At 35.0% G+C, this 12,530-nt stretch overlaps 1 protein-coding gene across 1 annotated transcript; it reads left to right on the top strand.

Moving 5' to 3' along the window:
- The first annotated feature begins 83 nt into the window (after window positions 1–83).
- LOC126823463 (glucose-6-phosphate exchanger SLC37A4) lies at window positions 84–12,199 on the top strand. The gene is made up of 11 exons (XM_050552328.2): window positions 84–321; window positions 1,424–1,572; window positions 2,561–2,698; window positions 3,311–3,405; window positions 3,856–3,991; window positions 4,834–4,953; window positions 5,433–5,585; window positions 6,175–6,260; window positions 8,272–8,379; window positions 9,460–9,598; window positions 10,271–12,199. Exons 2-11 carry the CDS (start codon window positions 1,434–1,436, stop codon window positions 10,423–10,425), a joined length of 1,269 nt encoding a protein of 422 aa, XP_050408285.1. The 5' UTR covers window positions 84–321; window positions 1,424–1,433; the 3' UTR covers window positions 10,426–12,199.
- Window positions 12,200–12,530: the final 331 nt, after the last annotated feature.

Here is a 12,530-nt window from a genome sequence, read left to right as displayed (position 1 = left end):
CTTTGCCACTTGGTGTGAAATTCAGCGTGTAGGTACAAATATTATAGGATTCATTTTACGTAAGTCAACTAAGGGCACGCTACTCTTGGGTTAGGCTACTTTCCCTATTTTTGGGGGTTGGATGGAATTTAATTTTAGAAATCCCTGGATATAGATCAGTCGTTAGTCGTAGTGAACGCAGTTCAACAAACCATGGAATATCTGTGAAAAAACAAATAAAATAAATGTGATGAACAAACTGTCATTTGCTATAACCATATGTCGGACTCGGAGCAGTGTTTGTTGATGAGTGAAAGTCGGTGTTACTTTTTTTTTAGTTTGGTAATGAATTATTAATTATTCAATCATGCCAAATTCTTAGCTAAATGTATTAATATAAGCCTATTATATAATAACGGTAGTTCATACATTCAGATTATATATACATGTAAGTCATTTAGAATAAGTGTATGTGATCTAGAAATGGTGACACTGCTGGTAATTTTTTGGGTAGTAGGCCTACCTTTTTTTGTACCATGGTTATGGTACCGACGGTACTACTAGGAGTAGGCTAATTTGTTGGATTTTATAGCTATAGTGGCACCTATAAGTTTTAAAATGATGGGCTTCTTTTTAATCAGATTGAATCCAAGCCTGTATCTGTGGATATTTTAATTTTGTTTTCTTAATTAATAAATATTCAATACCGGTACTGGTAATTTATTCGAGTAGCCTAGATTCAACATGGATCAAGTGCTGAAAAAATAAATATTCATCCGAAAAATGAAATAAAAATCAAAGCTGCTTAAAGGAGCTAAATCGCTAATATTTGGGACCTAGAAATTGACCCAAATGGGTCGCAACACATATAATAATGTAATCTGATTGTATATAAACTGATTTACATTCAATTGTTTCCGTTTTGACTCTTAATTTCAAATCAGTTATGTCCAGCGAAATACGGCCTGTGTCTCAACCCTATAGCAATTTCTAGCGTCTGGTTATTCCAGTCTATTGAGCAGGTGGGTTCGCCAGTTGAATATGTGTAGCCTCGTTCTTTCTGGTCACTTGTTGCAAATGACGCTAAAACGCACTATTCTGTCTTAAACATAGGATATCAGAAGCATGTTTTTTTCCTGGTAAGATCACAACATCAATGTTGATTTGAATTGACAAATAATTCGTATTTTCAACGTGTATGACTTTGGATGATATTGAGTTAGAGACTTAGCTACTTTAACTCCTTTAATATTTTTGAATCTACTGGTATTAGAAGGGGTTTGGAGGACGAGTCACTCACAAAATTAATGGAATTTATGAAGGTATATATGTTCCCTCAGAAATACGGGTAACATCCCGCTATCATACAAATTTTGTAAAGGTTCTGTATGTTTTTATATGATAATGATGTATCGTTATAATTATTATTTATTGTGTTTTTCAGAATTTAGAAAATGGCGTTAAATAAACAACAATGGGCAGTATTTATTTGTTTATATTTGAGTTATTTTATCCTGGTATATACAAGAAAATCATTTTCATATGCGAGTCCTGTCATAATGAACGAAGAAAATCTTGAAAAAAATCAGCTAGGTACATTAATGCATGATTTAAAGCATGCATTTCATCTGGTGTCTGTATTTAAAGGGAAAAACCCTTCTACATGTACATACATGTACTCAAATGAAATGAAATGAAATGGGGTTTAACGTCCTACTGTTTTGCTCCAAACTGGGCTAATGAAGACGGGCATACGCCATACAGTGTGCTATGAGGGAAATTTTTGCCCGGACAGCGGCACTACGGCCTACTCTTATATCGAATTCCAACTGTCAAGGGATCTTTTACGTGCACGCCAATGTGTACACGGGACCTCGGTTTTTCGTCTCATCCGAATGACTAGACAGCTGTCCTTGTCAGGCCCTCCGGCCTGCATCACTGACAAGGGGAAACCACGCCGGAAAATCGAGATGAACTTTCTCGGCCAATGCAGGGATCGAACACCCGACCTCCAGGCTAGCGAGCCAGCGCCTTACCCACTTAGCCAACATGTACTCAAGCACTCGAAACCCTCTACCCCAAAAAGAACGAGAATCTTTGTCACTATTTTAGAAGTGACATTTATTGTAGTTGCTTTGGTAGTAATTATCATCAGACTCTGTTACAACTATGTTGAGATTGGAAGAGGTCAATATACAAATTCTCCAGCTGACGAAAGAATATATCAACGATGTTCTTTACAAAATATTGAAAAGGAATCATAATGTTTACTAGGATACCTGACCTACGTATTACTTTCGTACATTAAAATATACATATATCCACAACTTGCTGGTAACTATCTTGTACATATTCATTCAAAACTCTTTAATCTGCCATAAACTATAGCAAAATCAATGAGTGGTTTCATATAATAAAACTGTTTAAACCACTTCATTGATTGTAATAGAATTAGATGTATGATGTCATCCCAAAATATTGCATAAAACCTTGATTGCACCTTTTTACGTACCGTTATTCTTATTTTTAGTACATGAATATATTTTATTACATTCTAATTTTCTAAACTTTTATTTAATAGGTTTGATACTTAGTAGTCAAATGATAGGATATAGTATTAGTCAATTTTTTGGAGGAGTCTTAGTTGATTCATTGAATCCTACAATGATGTTGTCTGGTAGTTTGTTTCTTACTGGTATGACAGCTTTCATATTTACAAGTAAGTGTGTTTTTTAAAATGCTGACACATTCAATTGCCAACTCATGAGAGAAATAGAAACACTCAAACTGAAACAATCGTGTAGGCAGGTTTCTAATCAGAGCTTTCTTTGGTTCCAATAGATATATTTCACATCTTGTAGATAAAATTGGAATAGCCTACCCACTTCCAAATTTTTATCAGATAATTGTGTGACATATTGGGCTCTTTGTGGTTATACAGATTAAGATAATAGAAATGTCAAAACGATGTTGTACATGTAGGCCCTAAAATGGCATGGATTTAATATGGAAGTTGATGGGGCAGCCAAGCATACGTAGTTGTCTCCCTTTAGTCTTCAGGACCATTTATTACTTCCAAATAGATTTTATTTGTTTTAAGTTATGAAATGTGTAAATGGTAAGTGTTTTATTATTTTGTCAACAGAAAAGCTCCTTTGTGACATAAAAAGTATTATATAAATAACTTTCATTGATATTTTTATACTTATAATGTGTTAGTGAGTTATATCCCTTTAGATTCTAAACTGCATTTCTAAAGATTTTGAAAAGTTTTATAGAATGAATGGGGAAAGTGAATGTGTGTTATGTCAAGATATTTTTTATATTTTAGTGTTTGATTCTGTATCAATGTTCAGTTTTCTTTGGTTTTTGAATGGACTCTCACAGGGACCTGGCTGGCCTTCATGTGCTCTGATTCTCAAACGGGTAAGTGTGTGAAATTTTTACAGTACAGTTTCTTTAGGGAACAGGGAGCCATGGTGGCTCAATGAGTCAAATGTTTGTTGGCTAACCTTGTGGTCCTTTGCTCGATCCATGTTTTGCAAAGCCAAGAAAGTCGTCAGGATTTTCCGGTGTGGCTCTTCCTTAGCTGTGGTGCAGGATAGAGGGACTGGCATAGGACAACGTATAATCGTTTGGATGGGATGAAAACCTGACGTCCCATGTACACATTGGTGTGCACGTAAAAGATGCCTTGGCAGTTGGATTTCCCTCACAGCACACTGAATGGCATAGGTTCGTTTTCATTAACCCAGTTGGAGCAAAACAGTAGGATGTTAAAGATCATTTCTTTTCATTTTCATACTTTTGTTAGAGAACATTTTGTAATTATTGTTTTCTTTTAGATTTTAAGAATTAAATTATATATATTAACAGTGGTTTCCTGCCGATCAGTTTGGAACGTGGTGGAGTACGTTGTCGTCTTCTATTAATCTTGCAGGAACTGTAGGACCAATCACCACCACAGCCCTAATGGCCTTACTGGGATGGAGAAAAATATTTTCATTAACAGGTATTACTACACTTACTAAAAACATCTGTGAGGTCTGGGGGTAAATCTCTGTAAAAAAAAAATAAAAATCCGATTGAGCTTCAATCCCATAATTGTAGGTTCATTTTCCTAAGCTCATAGCTTTTCTTTGACTTCTTCCAATTGATTAAAGAGCCCTGGATGCAAGCATAGAATGAAAATAAATGTTAATCCAGATATTATAACCTAGTTGAGTTAATTACATATATAAAACAATTTGTCTCTTTTGTCCACCAGCCAAACCCCACTCAGATGAAAAACCATGTGCATACCAAAAAAAACACAACACAATTACTTAACAACGATAAGAGAATACTTGTCGAAACGTCGTGCTATATGTGTATAAACCAGTGATTGTATTCCATATAAATTGTGTTGTGTTTTTTAATGTGCTCAATCACTAAATGCCACTCAAAGGTTACATGTGCATACCATTTATCTGCCAAAAACACATTCTGCAGTAGATATTGCTTGTGTGATAGCTTTCATAATCTACTGAGCGATATCTCCTAAGGAGATATCGCTTTACATGAAATAAAATCTATACTAAAGAATTACATTGATTTATTTGTACGAGTAAGAAATGATTGAGTGATAAATAAAATCTCCTACTCATCTTTTTGGATATCAAAAAATATCAACACTCGTCGATAAAGTACAAAAAAAAAAAACTTGGCAAAGCCTTGTTCTTTTTTTACATTATTGACTTGTGTTGATATTTTTTTTTAATCAAAAAAGACATGCAGGAGATTCTCTATTTATAGAAAAATCTGAAATATTTATTGTTAATATAATTAATAAACTGATTTAAACTATATTTTCAGGTTGTATATCAATGGGTATATCTGTGTATATTATAATTAATTTATCAGATAAACCTAAATCAAAATCTACCGAAAATACAGATGAACAGATAGAAAAAGATAAAACTAATGTCACAAAAGGTATTCAATTATTTTAATCATCAAATTTTCAGCGATTAATATCATTTTCACGTGGGGTTGAATAGTTAGCACGTATGCTCTGTATCATGAGGCCTGTCATTGAGTCAACTGGCGTGGTTTCGGTTGTACGTGACAAGGAGTAGGGTCACCCGTCTAACCTTGTGGGTTTTCTCCGGGTTCTTCAGTTTCCTCCCACTGCTAATGACCCCTACGCGCCAGCGAATTATTGAAATAGAATTGAACCATGTGATAGTCCCGAAATGACCTAGTTTGTGTCAAGTGGACGTTAAACCCCATTTCTCTCTCTCTCTCTTTCACATAATGTCAAACTTCAGCTTTCAATTATCTTTAAGCTTATCAATCTATTTTCACTTTAAATTATTTGCAATATATTGTAGAAGGCAAATTATTAGGAAACTTTTACTACTTAACTTGTGCTATATTTGATGAACTTTTCAAAAAAAAAAATTTTATTTCAGACAATAAGATGTATAAGTTATTTGAATTAATGAAACAACCAGTATTTGTTGGTGTTTGTTTAAGTTATTTGTTAATTAATGTAATTAGAGGAGCTTGTACTTATTGGGGACAGTTATATTTAATACAAGACAAAGAACAATCTGTGTTTTTAGGTAAGACTTAAAGAAATAAACTTTATAACCATGAGAGCTGATTACATGATTTACAGATACAGGACATACTCAAATGTGGTATTCTATCCTTAAAGTTGGGGTGTACTTGTATCCATTTGCTTATTTTTTGTCCATTATCTAATATAAAAATAGTTTCAAATTTGCCCATCTCAAAATATAAAAATACAAATCATTTTGATTTTAATTAGCAAATAATCATGATGCTGGCTGGGATGTCATGCATGTCAATGGTTTTGAGATTTAAGGAGAGGTCCCCTTGTGTCCATGTACTTATCTTTTGATCTTTATTTAATATTGAAATAGTTTTAAAAATACGCAACTGCAAAATTGATGGTATTGTTCTGCTAGTTAGAATCAGGAAACAAATCAAATTCAGTCACTATGCAGTTCAGAGTTGTTTATTTATTTATTTTTTTTTTTTTTGCTGGCACCCTATGAAAATATAGTCATACAAGAATTTAACATGGAGTTATTGCTCCTATCAACAAAATCTTGAGATGGATTTAATTGTGCTTTGACTGAATGAAAATATTGTTTTTATAAAATACTGATAGATTATATTTTATAGGAAGTGTATTTACAAGTAGTCAAGAAGCAGGTGGATTAATAGGAGCTATATCAGCTGGTTATGTTTCAGATTATCTTTTATCTAAGGTAAGAATTAAAGAAATATGATTATAGTGTCTGATAAATCAATATCGCCAGAAAAGGGGGGTCTTCAAGGCTTATAATGAAATTCATCCATAGTGATGTTTTGATGTCACATTTTTTAATAGCATTTTTAAGAAACATAATTATAGTGTCTGATAAATGATTATCACCAGAAAAGGGAATCTTGAAGGTTTATAATGAACAATTCATCCATAGTACAGTGCCGGCGCCAGCCATGGGTGGTTGGAGGGGCAAAGCTGGGGCAAAGTCCAAGGTTAAGGGGGCAAAGGCACAAGCTTCAACTAGGGGTAGGGAGGCCTCCTCCAGACAATTTTGAAAAACAGGCTGCCGGAAATGCAGCCTGGCAGTATTTCAGGCACTGATCGTTGAGGTAAAGTGTCAAACTAAAGAACTTGCGAACCGGGACAAAGCCCAATCACGACCACCAAATGGGAGGCCATCCTCAGAAAATTTTGAAAAATAGACTGCAGGAATTGCTGTCTGACAGTGTTCAGTCAGACACCGATCGTCGTGATAAATAGATTTGACCAGATACCGTCCGTCGCCTGATCACTAGTTTATCCGACCAGAGAACAAAATGTCAAACGAACGGACTTGCAAACCTCAACGAAGTCACCTTGTGAGCGCCGAAGTAGTGAGTCCTTGTTGGGGTATTAGGGACCTCCCCAAGAAAATTTTGAAAAATAGTCTTGTCGGAAATGCTGTCTGACAGTATTCAGGCACCGATTGTAGAGATAAATAGAGCTGATCAGATGCAGTCTGTCGTCTGATCGCTAGTCTATCCGACCCCAGAGAGGAAAGTGTGAAATGAACGGACTTGCGAACCTCAACGAAGCCCCCGAAAAATTTTGAAAAATTGACTGTCGGAAATGGAGTATTTCAGGCATTGATCGTCAAGATAAATAAAGCTTACCAGATACCGCCTGTCTACAAATCACTAGTTTATCCGACCAGACAGGAAAGTGTCAAACAGACAGAGTGAGTAACTCAAAGTGAATGAATATTTTCGCCACGATATTTTGTGACATAGACTGCCGGAAATGCAGTCTGGCAGCATTTCAGACAGTGGTCGTCGAGATAAATAGAGCTGACCAGATACTGTTCGTCGCCAAATCACCAGCTTATCCGAATAGAGAGCGTGGTGTCAAACGAATGGAGTGAGTGTATCAAGTGAATGCATATTCTCGCCGCATTGACCTATACCCCATAACTCTGAAGATCGTAAAAAGCACGTCCCAAGTGATTCACGTGTTATTGTTTATAGTAGGTTTACAGCAGGATGGGCTTGGTAAGAAATCACTCAGGCTCTACAACATGCTAGTCTATGACTGAGTGGGGAAGTGGGATTTAATCACTGTATAAGGTATTGATTACCGAAACGTATCACAAACTTTTTATTTTATTTTCTAAAATAATTGGGGGAGCAAACAGAGGGAAGACCAGATTTATGGGGGTGGCAAATGCCCCCCCCCCTTCCCCCCCCCTTCTTGCCACCACTGCCATAGTGATGTTTTGAAGTCACAATTTTTAATAGCATGACAGAAAAGGAGACGGGATTTGAATAAACATTTTTTTTCAACAACTTCAGAATTGACTTATTAGAAATTTAGTATAACCATATTAAATTAAAATGAAGATAGAGACAATATTGTATCTTTGTAACTTTTCAATAATCAGCTGTGATCACCTTCATCTTTCCGGGGGTTGGATGGCCGAATGGTTAGCACGTGCGGCCTGTATCATAAGGTCTGTCATTGAGTCAGCTGGCAGGGTTTTTATTCCCCTGTTGTACGTGACAACAAGGGTCGCCTGTCCAACCTCATGGGTTTTCTGTGGGTCCTCCGGTTTCCTCCCACAGCTAAAGTCCCTACACACAAGCGAATTATTGAAATAAAGATTAAACCATATGTTAGTCCCCCCTATTACATTCATGCCATGTTTCACAGTATTATGTATTTGTATGTTCTAATATTACTCTTATTTTTGTTACTAGGGTAAAAGAAAATATAATCCACGATTACGAGTAGCGTTGTGGTGTTTATGTTTACCAGTTATTAGTGTATATCTGTTATTATATTTAATTACAACTTTATCTCATGGGGTATGTATATACACAAATATATTTGTAAAACATATTGTTGTAGCTGTTTCTCTCAGACATGTATTAACATTCCACTGGCACAAGGGGGGTTGGATGGCTGAATTTTTAGCATGTGCGCGCTGTATCATAAAGTCTGTCATGGCTGAATGGTTAGCGTGCGCGCTCTGTATGATAAAGTCTGTCATTGAGTCGACTGGCGTGGTTTCGATTCCCCGTTTGTACGTGACAAGGAATAGGGTCGCCTGTCCAACCTTATGGGTTTTCTTGGGGTCCTGCGGCTTCCTCCCACTGCTAAAGACCCCTACGCGCAAGCGAATTATGGAAATAAAATTGAACCATATGTTAGTCCCGAAATGACCTAGTCTGTGTCAAGTGGACGTTAAACCCAATTGTTCTCTCTCTCTCTTACTCCACTGGCACAGAAAAACTGTGTTGCTTATTTTATTTTGTATTCACCACATTCCCTTGATTTAAAGATATTTCTGTGACAGTCCCTATCCTGAATACATACATTTTGATTACAAAACATATATGACAGGCTCTGACTACATCAGACACATTAGTCAAATACTCAACACACCACTATGTTTACATTAAACTATTTAGCTTAGGAAATACTTAATGAAACAATCAAATGAAGATTCCATAGCAAGCAAAAATGGCAAATACCATGGATTTCTGTTAAGTCTTCACCTTTGAGATTAAGGGAAATAAAAATAAAGTCATTTTTGAAGAGAATGAAAGTATGCTGGAAATTAAGAGTTTAAGCCATATCTCAAATAAGGGCTTTGCAACATGTGTCTCATGTACTGGTCAAATACTTATATTGGCAAAAAATACATTATCCTTTTGATATGCTTACTGGGCAGCTCATGCTAAAATCAACTGCAGACTTTGTGGTTGACACAGTGGTGCATAACAGTAGGACATAAACGATATTTTATTTCATTGTGGGCTAATTATTCTTTTGAGTCTATAATTAAATTTTTGCCAAATGGATGACCTAAGTTTGAGTAACATATTTTTAAAGATATTCTCATTTGGTTTCCATGATACTTATAGTAATTTATTTTTTTGTAGATAGTTATAAGTGTTGTTGGTAGTGGTATAGGATTTGGAGTTTCTGGTGCTATAGCTTTATTTGGTGTAACAGCCATGGAGAGTGCTCCTGAAGGTTTAGAGGGAACAGCTCACAGTATTGCTGCCTTTTCAGCTAATAGTAAGATACATGTAGTCACTGGACTACCCATACAAACCCTATTCTATTATGAGAATAGTCTAGAATAACTAATTTATTATTAGGCCAAATAAAACAAATTATTCTGGTTCTCAGGTACTCCCACGTCACTTCAAAGAGCCGCATGACCTGTTACTATTTAAAACAGTAATAAATAAAAACGATCTACTGCACATAAATTATTTCCCATTGTTACAGGAAGTAACTCGAGTATATGTACCGTAGGCCAAATATGCAAAGGGGGGTTGGGTGGCTAAATGGTTACCATGCGCGCACTATATCATACGGTCTGTCATTGAATCAACTGACGGGGTTTCGATTCCCCGGTTGTACTGGACAAGGAGTAGGGTCGCCTGTCCAACCTCGTGGGTTTTCTCCAGGTCCTCCGGTTTCCAACCACTGCTAAAGACCCCTACGCGTATGCGAATTATTGAAATAAAATTGAACCATGTGTTAGTCCCGAAATGACCTATGCAAACCTGATAAATGTTATTGACAATCATAAATGATATTAGATAATTACCATATGTTAGTACCAAAATGACCTAGTGTGTGTTGAGTGGACGTTAAACCACATTTCTCTCTCTTAAATACATCTAACAATTTGTTTTACTATGGATAAATATTTCGAGTGCTTTTTTTTTTTCATTTCAGTTGGCATGGTGTTATCTGGTTATCCATTAAGTTTAATAGCCAAAGCATATGGTTGGCATGCTGCTTTTAAGCTGGTACTATTTATAACTGTATTTCCTGTGTTCATGGTTTATTTTTGTCAACGTTCTGTTGTAAAAGAAAAGAAATCAACCTAAACTTGTATTAATACATGTACAGTACCTCTTATATACTTTCCAAAAAAAATGGTTGAATTTTAATTCGATCCCATAATTATGATTGTTATTTTGTGTAAAACAAGATTATTATTTATCATGGTTTATTATAAATTAATGGGACCGATATTTGTTTAGTATAAATGCTACCTGTTATATTTGTCATCACTAAGTGTGTTTCCATTGACATTATTAGTTTTATGCATTGGGGTGCAGTTAAGGTATTGTCTACTGTTTTAATTTCGTAAGAGTCAAAATTTTGGCAAATGAAATTCTTCTTTATTAAATTTGCCACAAGAGAATAATGGTGTTATGTTTCTCTCAGTTTAGGAATATTTTCTAAATTATTTGTCTCTAATTTAACAAACACCTTAATCAAAAGCTGAAATTTCTTGTATCTAGTTAATAGATACATTATGGTCATGTACATCTTTTAATGGTCAAGGTATTGCAACATGTCGGATACCATGATGAGCAAACTTTAAAAATAAAAAAAATATGGTTTAATACAAGACCATTGCAAGAAACTAAATCAAAAGCCCTTGCTAGTCAGATGCATTGATTCTTAATGCTATAATACTAACACAGTCGATGTATCAAGAGTATGGTTGTTTAACTAGTGATCAAATACTTGAAAATTTATCCATTTTAATCCACGTTTATTTCCATTCAGTCTATTTGTCATAATATTGTTGATCTGGCTTTGGAAGTGGCATGTTGAAAATATACAGATGACATCAAAAGGCTTGATATAACCATTGTTGGGGTGCCCCATGTAACCAAAATTTTTTTCCTACTGAAAGTTAACTCAACACAGCGAATGTGCATGCTTCAGTGGCTTATCTCGAACTGATTTCTGGCTAGTCACACGGTGCGTTAACACTCAACACAAGAGTCTTTGAATCTATAAATAGCCATCGCACATGAAATTCTCTACACATCAATCAACTATTACAGCCTTAAAAAATCTGTTGTTGACGATTCTGACTTGCAGTAATATTTACCTCTTTGGCTATTACAGCAGCTTTAGAAATTATGTTTGTGTTATTTTTTAAATTGCTTTATCATTAACTATACCGTTAGGAACGGTATCTTTTGGCTTAGTACAAATAATATCTCTGAAACACTCGGGTTAGGCAAGAACATGATTCTAGCAGTAGTTTCATTTTACTTTTACGTATGTTTCGTAAAAAGTCTTGATTGTCCCATTCTGTCAATCTGACGGAGAATGGTCGGTAGACTGGTTAAGCGAGACTAATTTCAATACAAGGGCCATAACCCATTTTTTACACAAAAGTGCTTGGATGTTATGGCCGACACTCGTAACCATTTTTTAGTCTATTATTTGTGGTTGGTTAAATGGTCATAGCTTATTAAGTACACGACCGTTTATTTAGTGACTATAAATGTGCAAAACAGATTTAAGGCTTGATATATATATATAAATATTGTGTTGTAATTGTCGAGATATATAGAGATATTTATTTATGGTGGGCACCCTACCATTGTATTCACTGCATGGACAAATGATTTTCATCCCGTGATGCGACATCATACTGTCATGGAGTTTACAGAACAAATATCATTTGTAGCCTACTGTAAATATAAGCTTGTATATTTTTAGAACATTTATTTTTAAATGAATCTCAGTTTATGCAGAACATATTTTTATGGTTGTTGTTACAATTTGTTTTAAAGAGAATATTACATGTATTGTTTTTTGTTACAGTGGGCCATAATAAAGAAAAGTATAATTTTGATTTGTGTGTATGTGATTTAACTGCTCAACAACAATTGACCCATCTCATGATTATCCAACATTGAAATGTCTCTTAAATGTGCTATAAAGGAGGTTTTTTTTCAGCATTATTTTAGCATTCTTTCAAATTTGTACAAGTTTTTTGTCTACACATGACCAGATGGAATTGGCAAATAGCTGTCAACAGAATCCTTCTAGTTCTAGTGCATTTAATCATCAGGACTAATCATTTTTCATTAGCCTGTTCAAAATTGTTTTTTTATTTCCACAATAGAACAAGGTTTTGATTTGCAAATAATATAATTACCCAAGGGTTTAAAATTACATA

The sequence above is a fragment of the Patella vulgata genome, chromosome 6 (genome assembly GCF_932274485.2).
Source record: "Patella vulgata chromosome 6, xgPatVulg1.2, whole genome shotgun sequence".
Lineage (NCBI taxonomy): Eukaryota > Metazoa > Mollusca > Gastropoda > Patellidae > Patella > Patella vulgata.
Note: the sequence above shows the minus strand (reverse complement) of the source record. Positions and strands in the feature narration are given on the sequence as shown.

Bases quoted from the DNA above. Each gene is read 5' to 3' on its own strand.
- LOC126823463 (XM_050552328.2), top strand. From the start codon at position 1,434: ATGGCGTTAAATAAACAACAATGGGCAGTATTTATTTGTTTATATTTG. The intron at 2,699-3,310 runs GTAAGTGTGTTT...TTTATATTTTAG, and splicing joins GACAGCTTTCATATTTACAA to TGTTTGATTCTGTATCAATG. The intron at 8,380-9,459 runs GTATGTATATAC...ATTTTTTTGTAG, and splicing joins TTACAACTTTATCTCATGGG to ATAGTTATAAGTGTTGTTGG.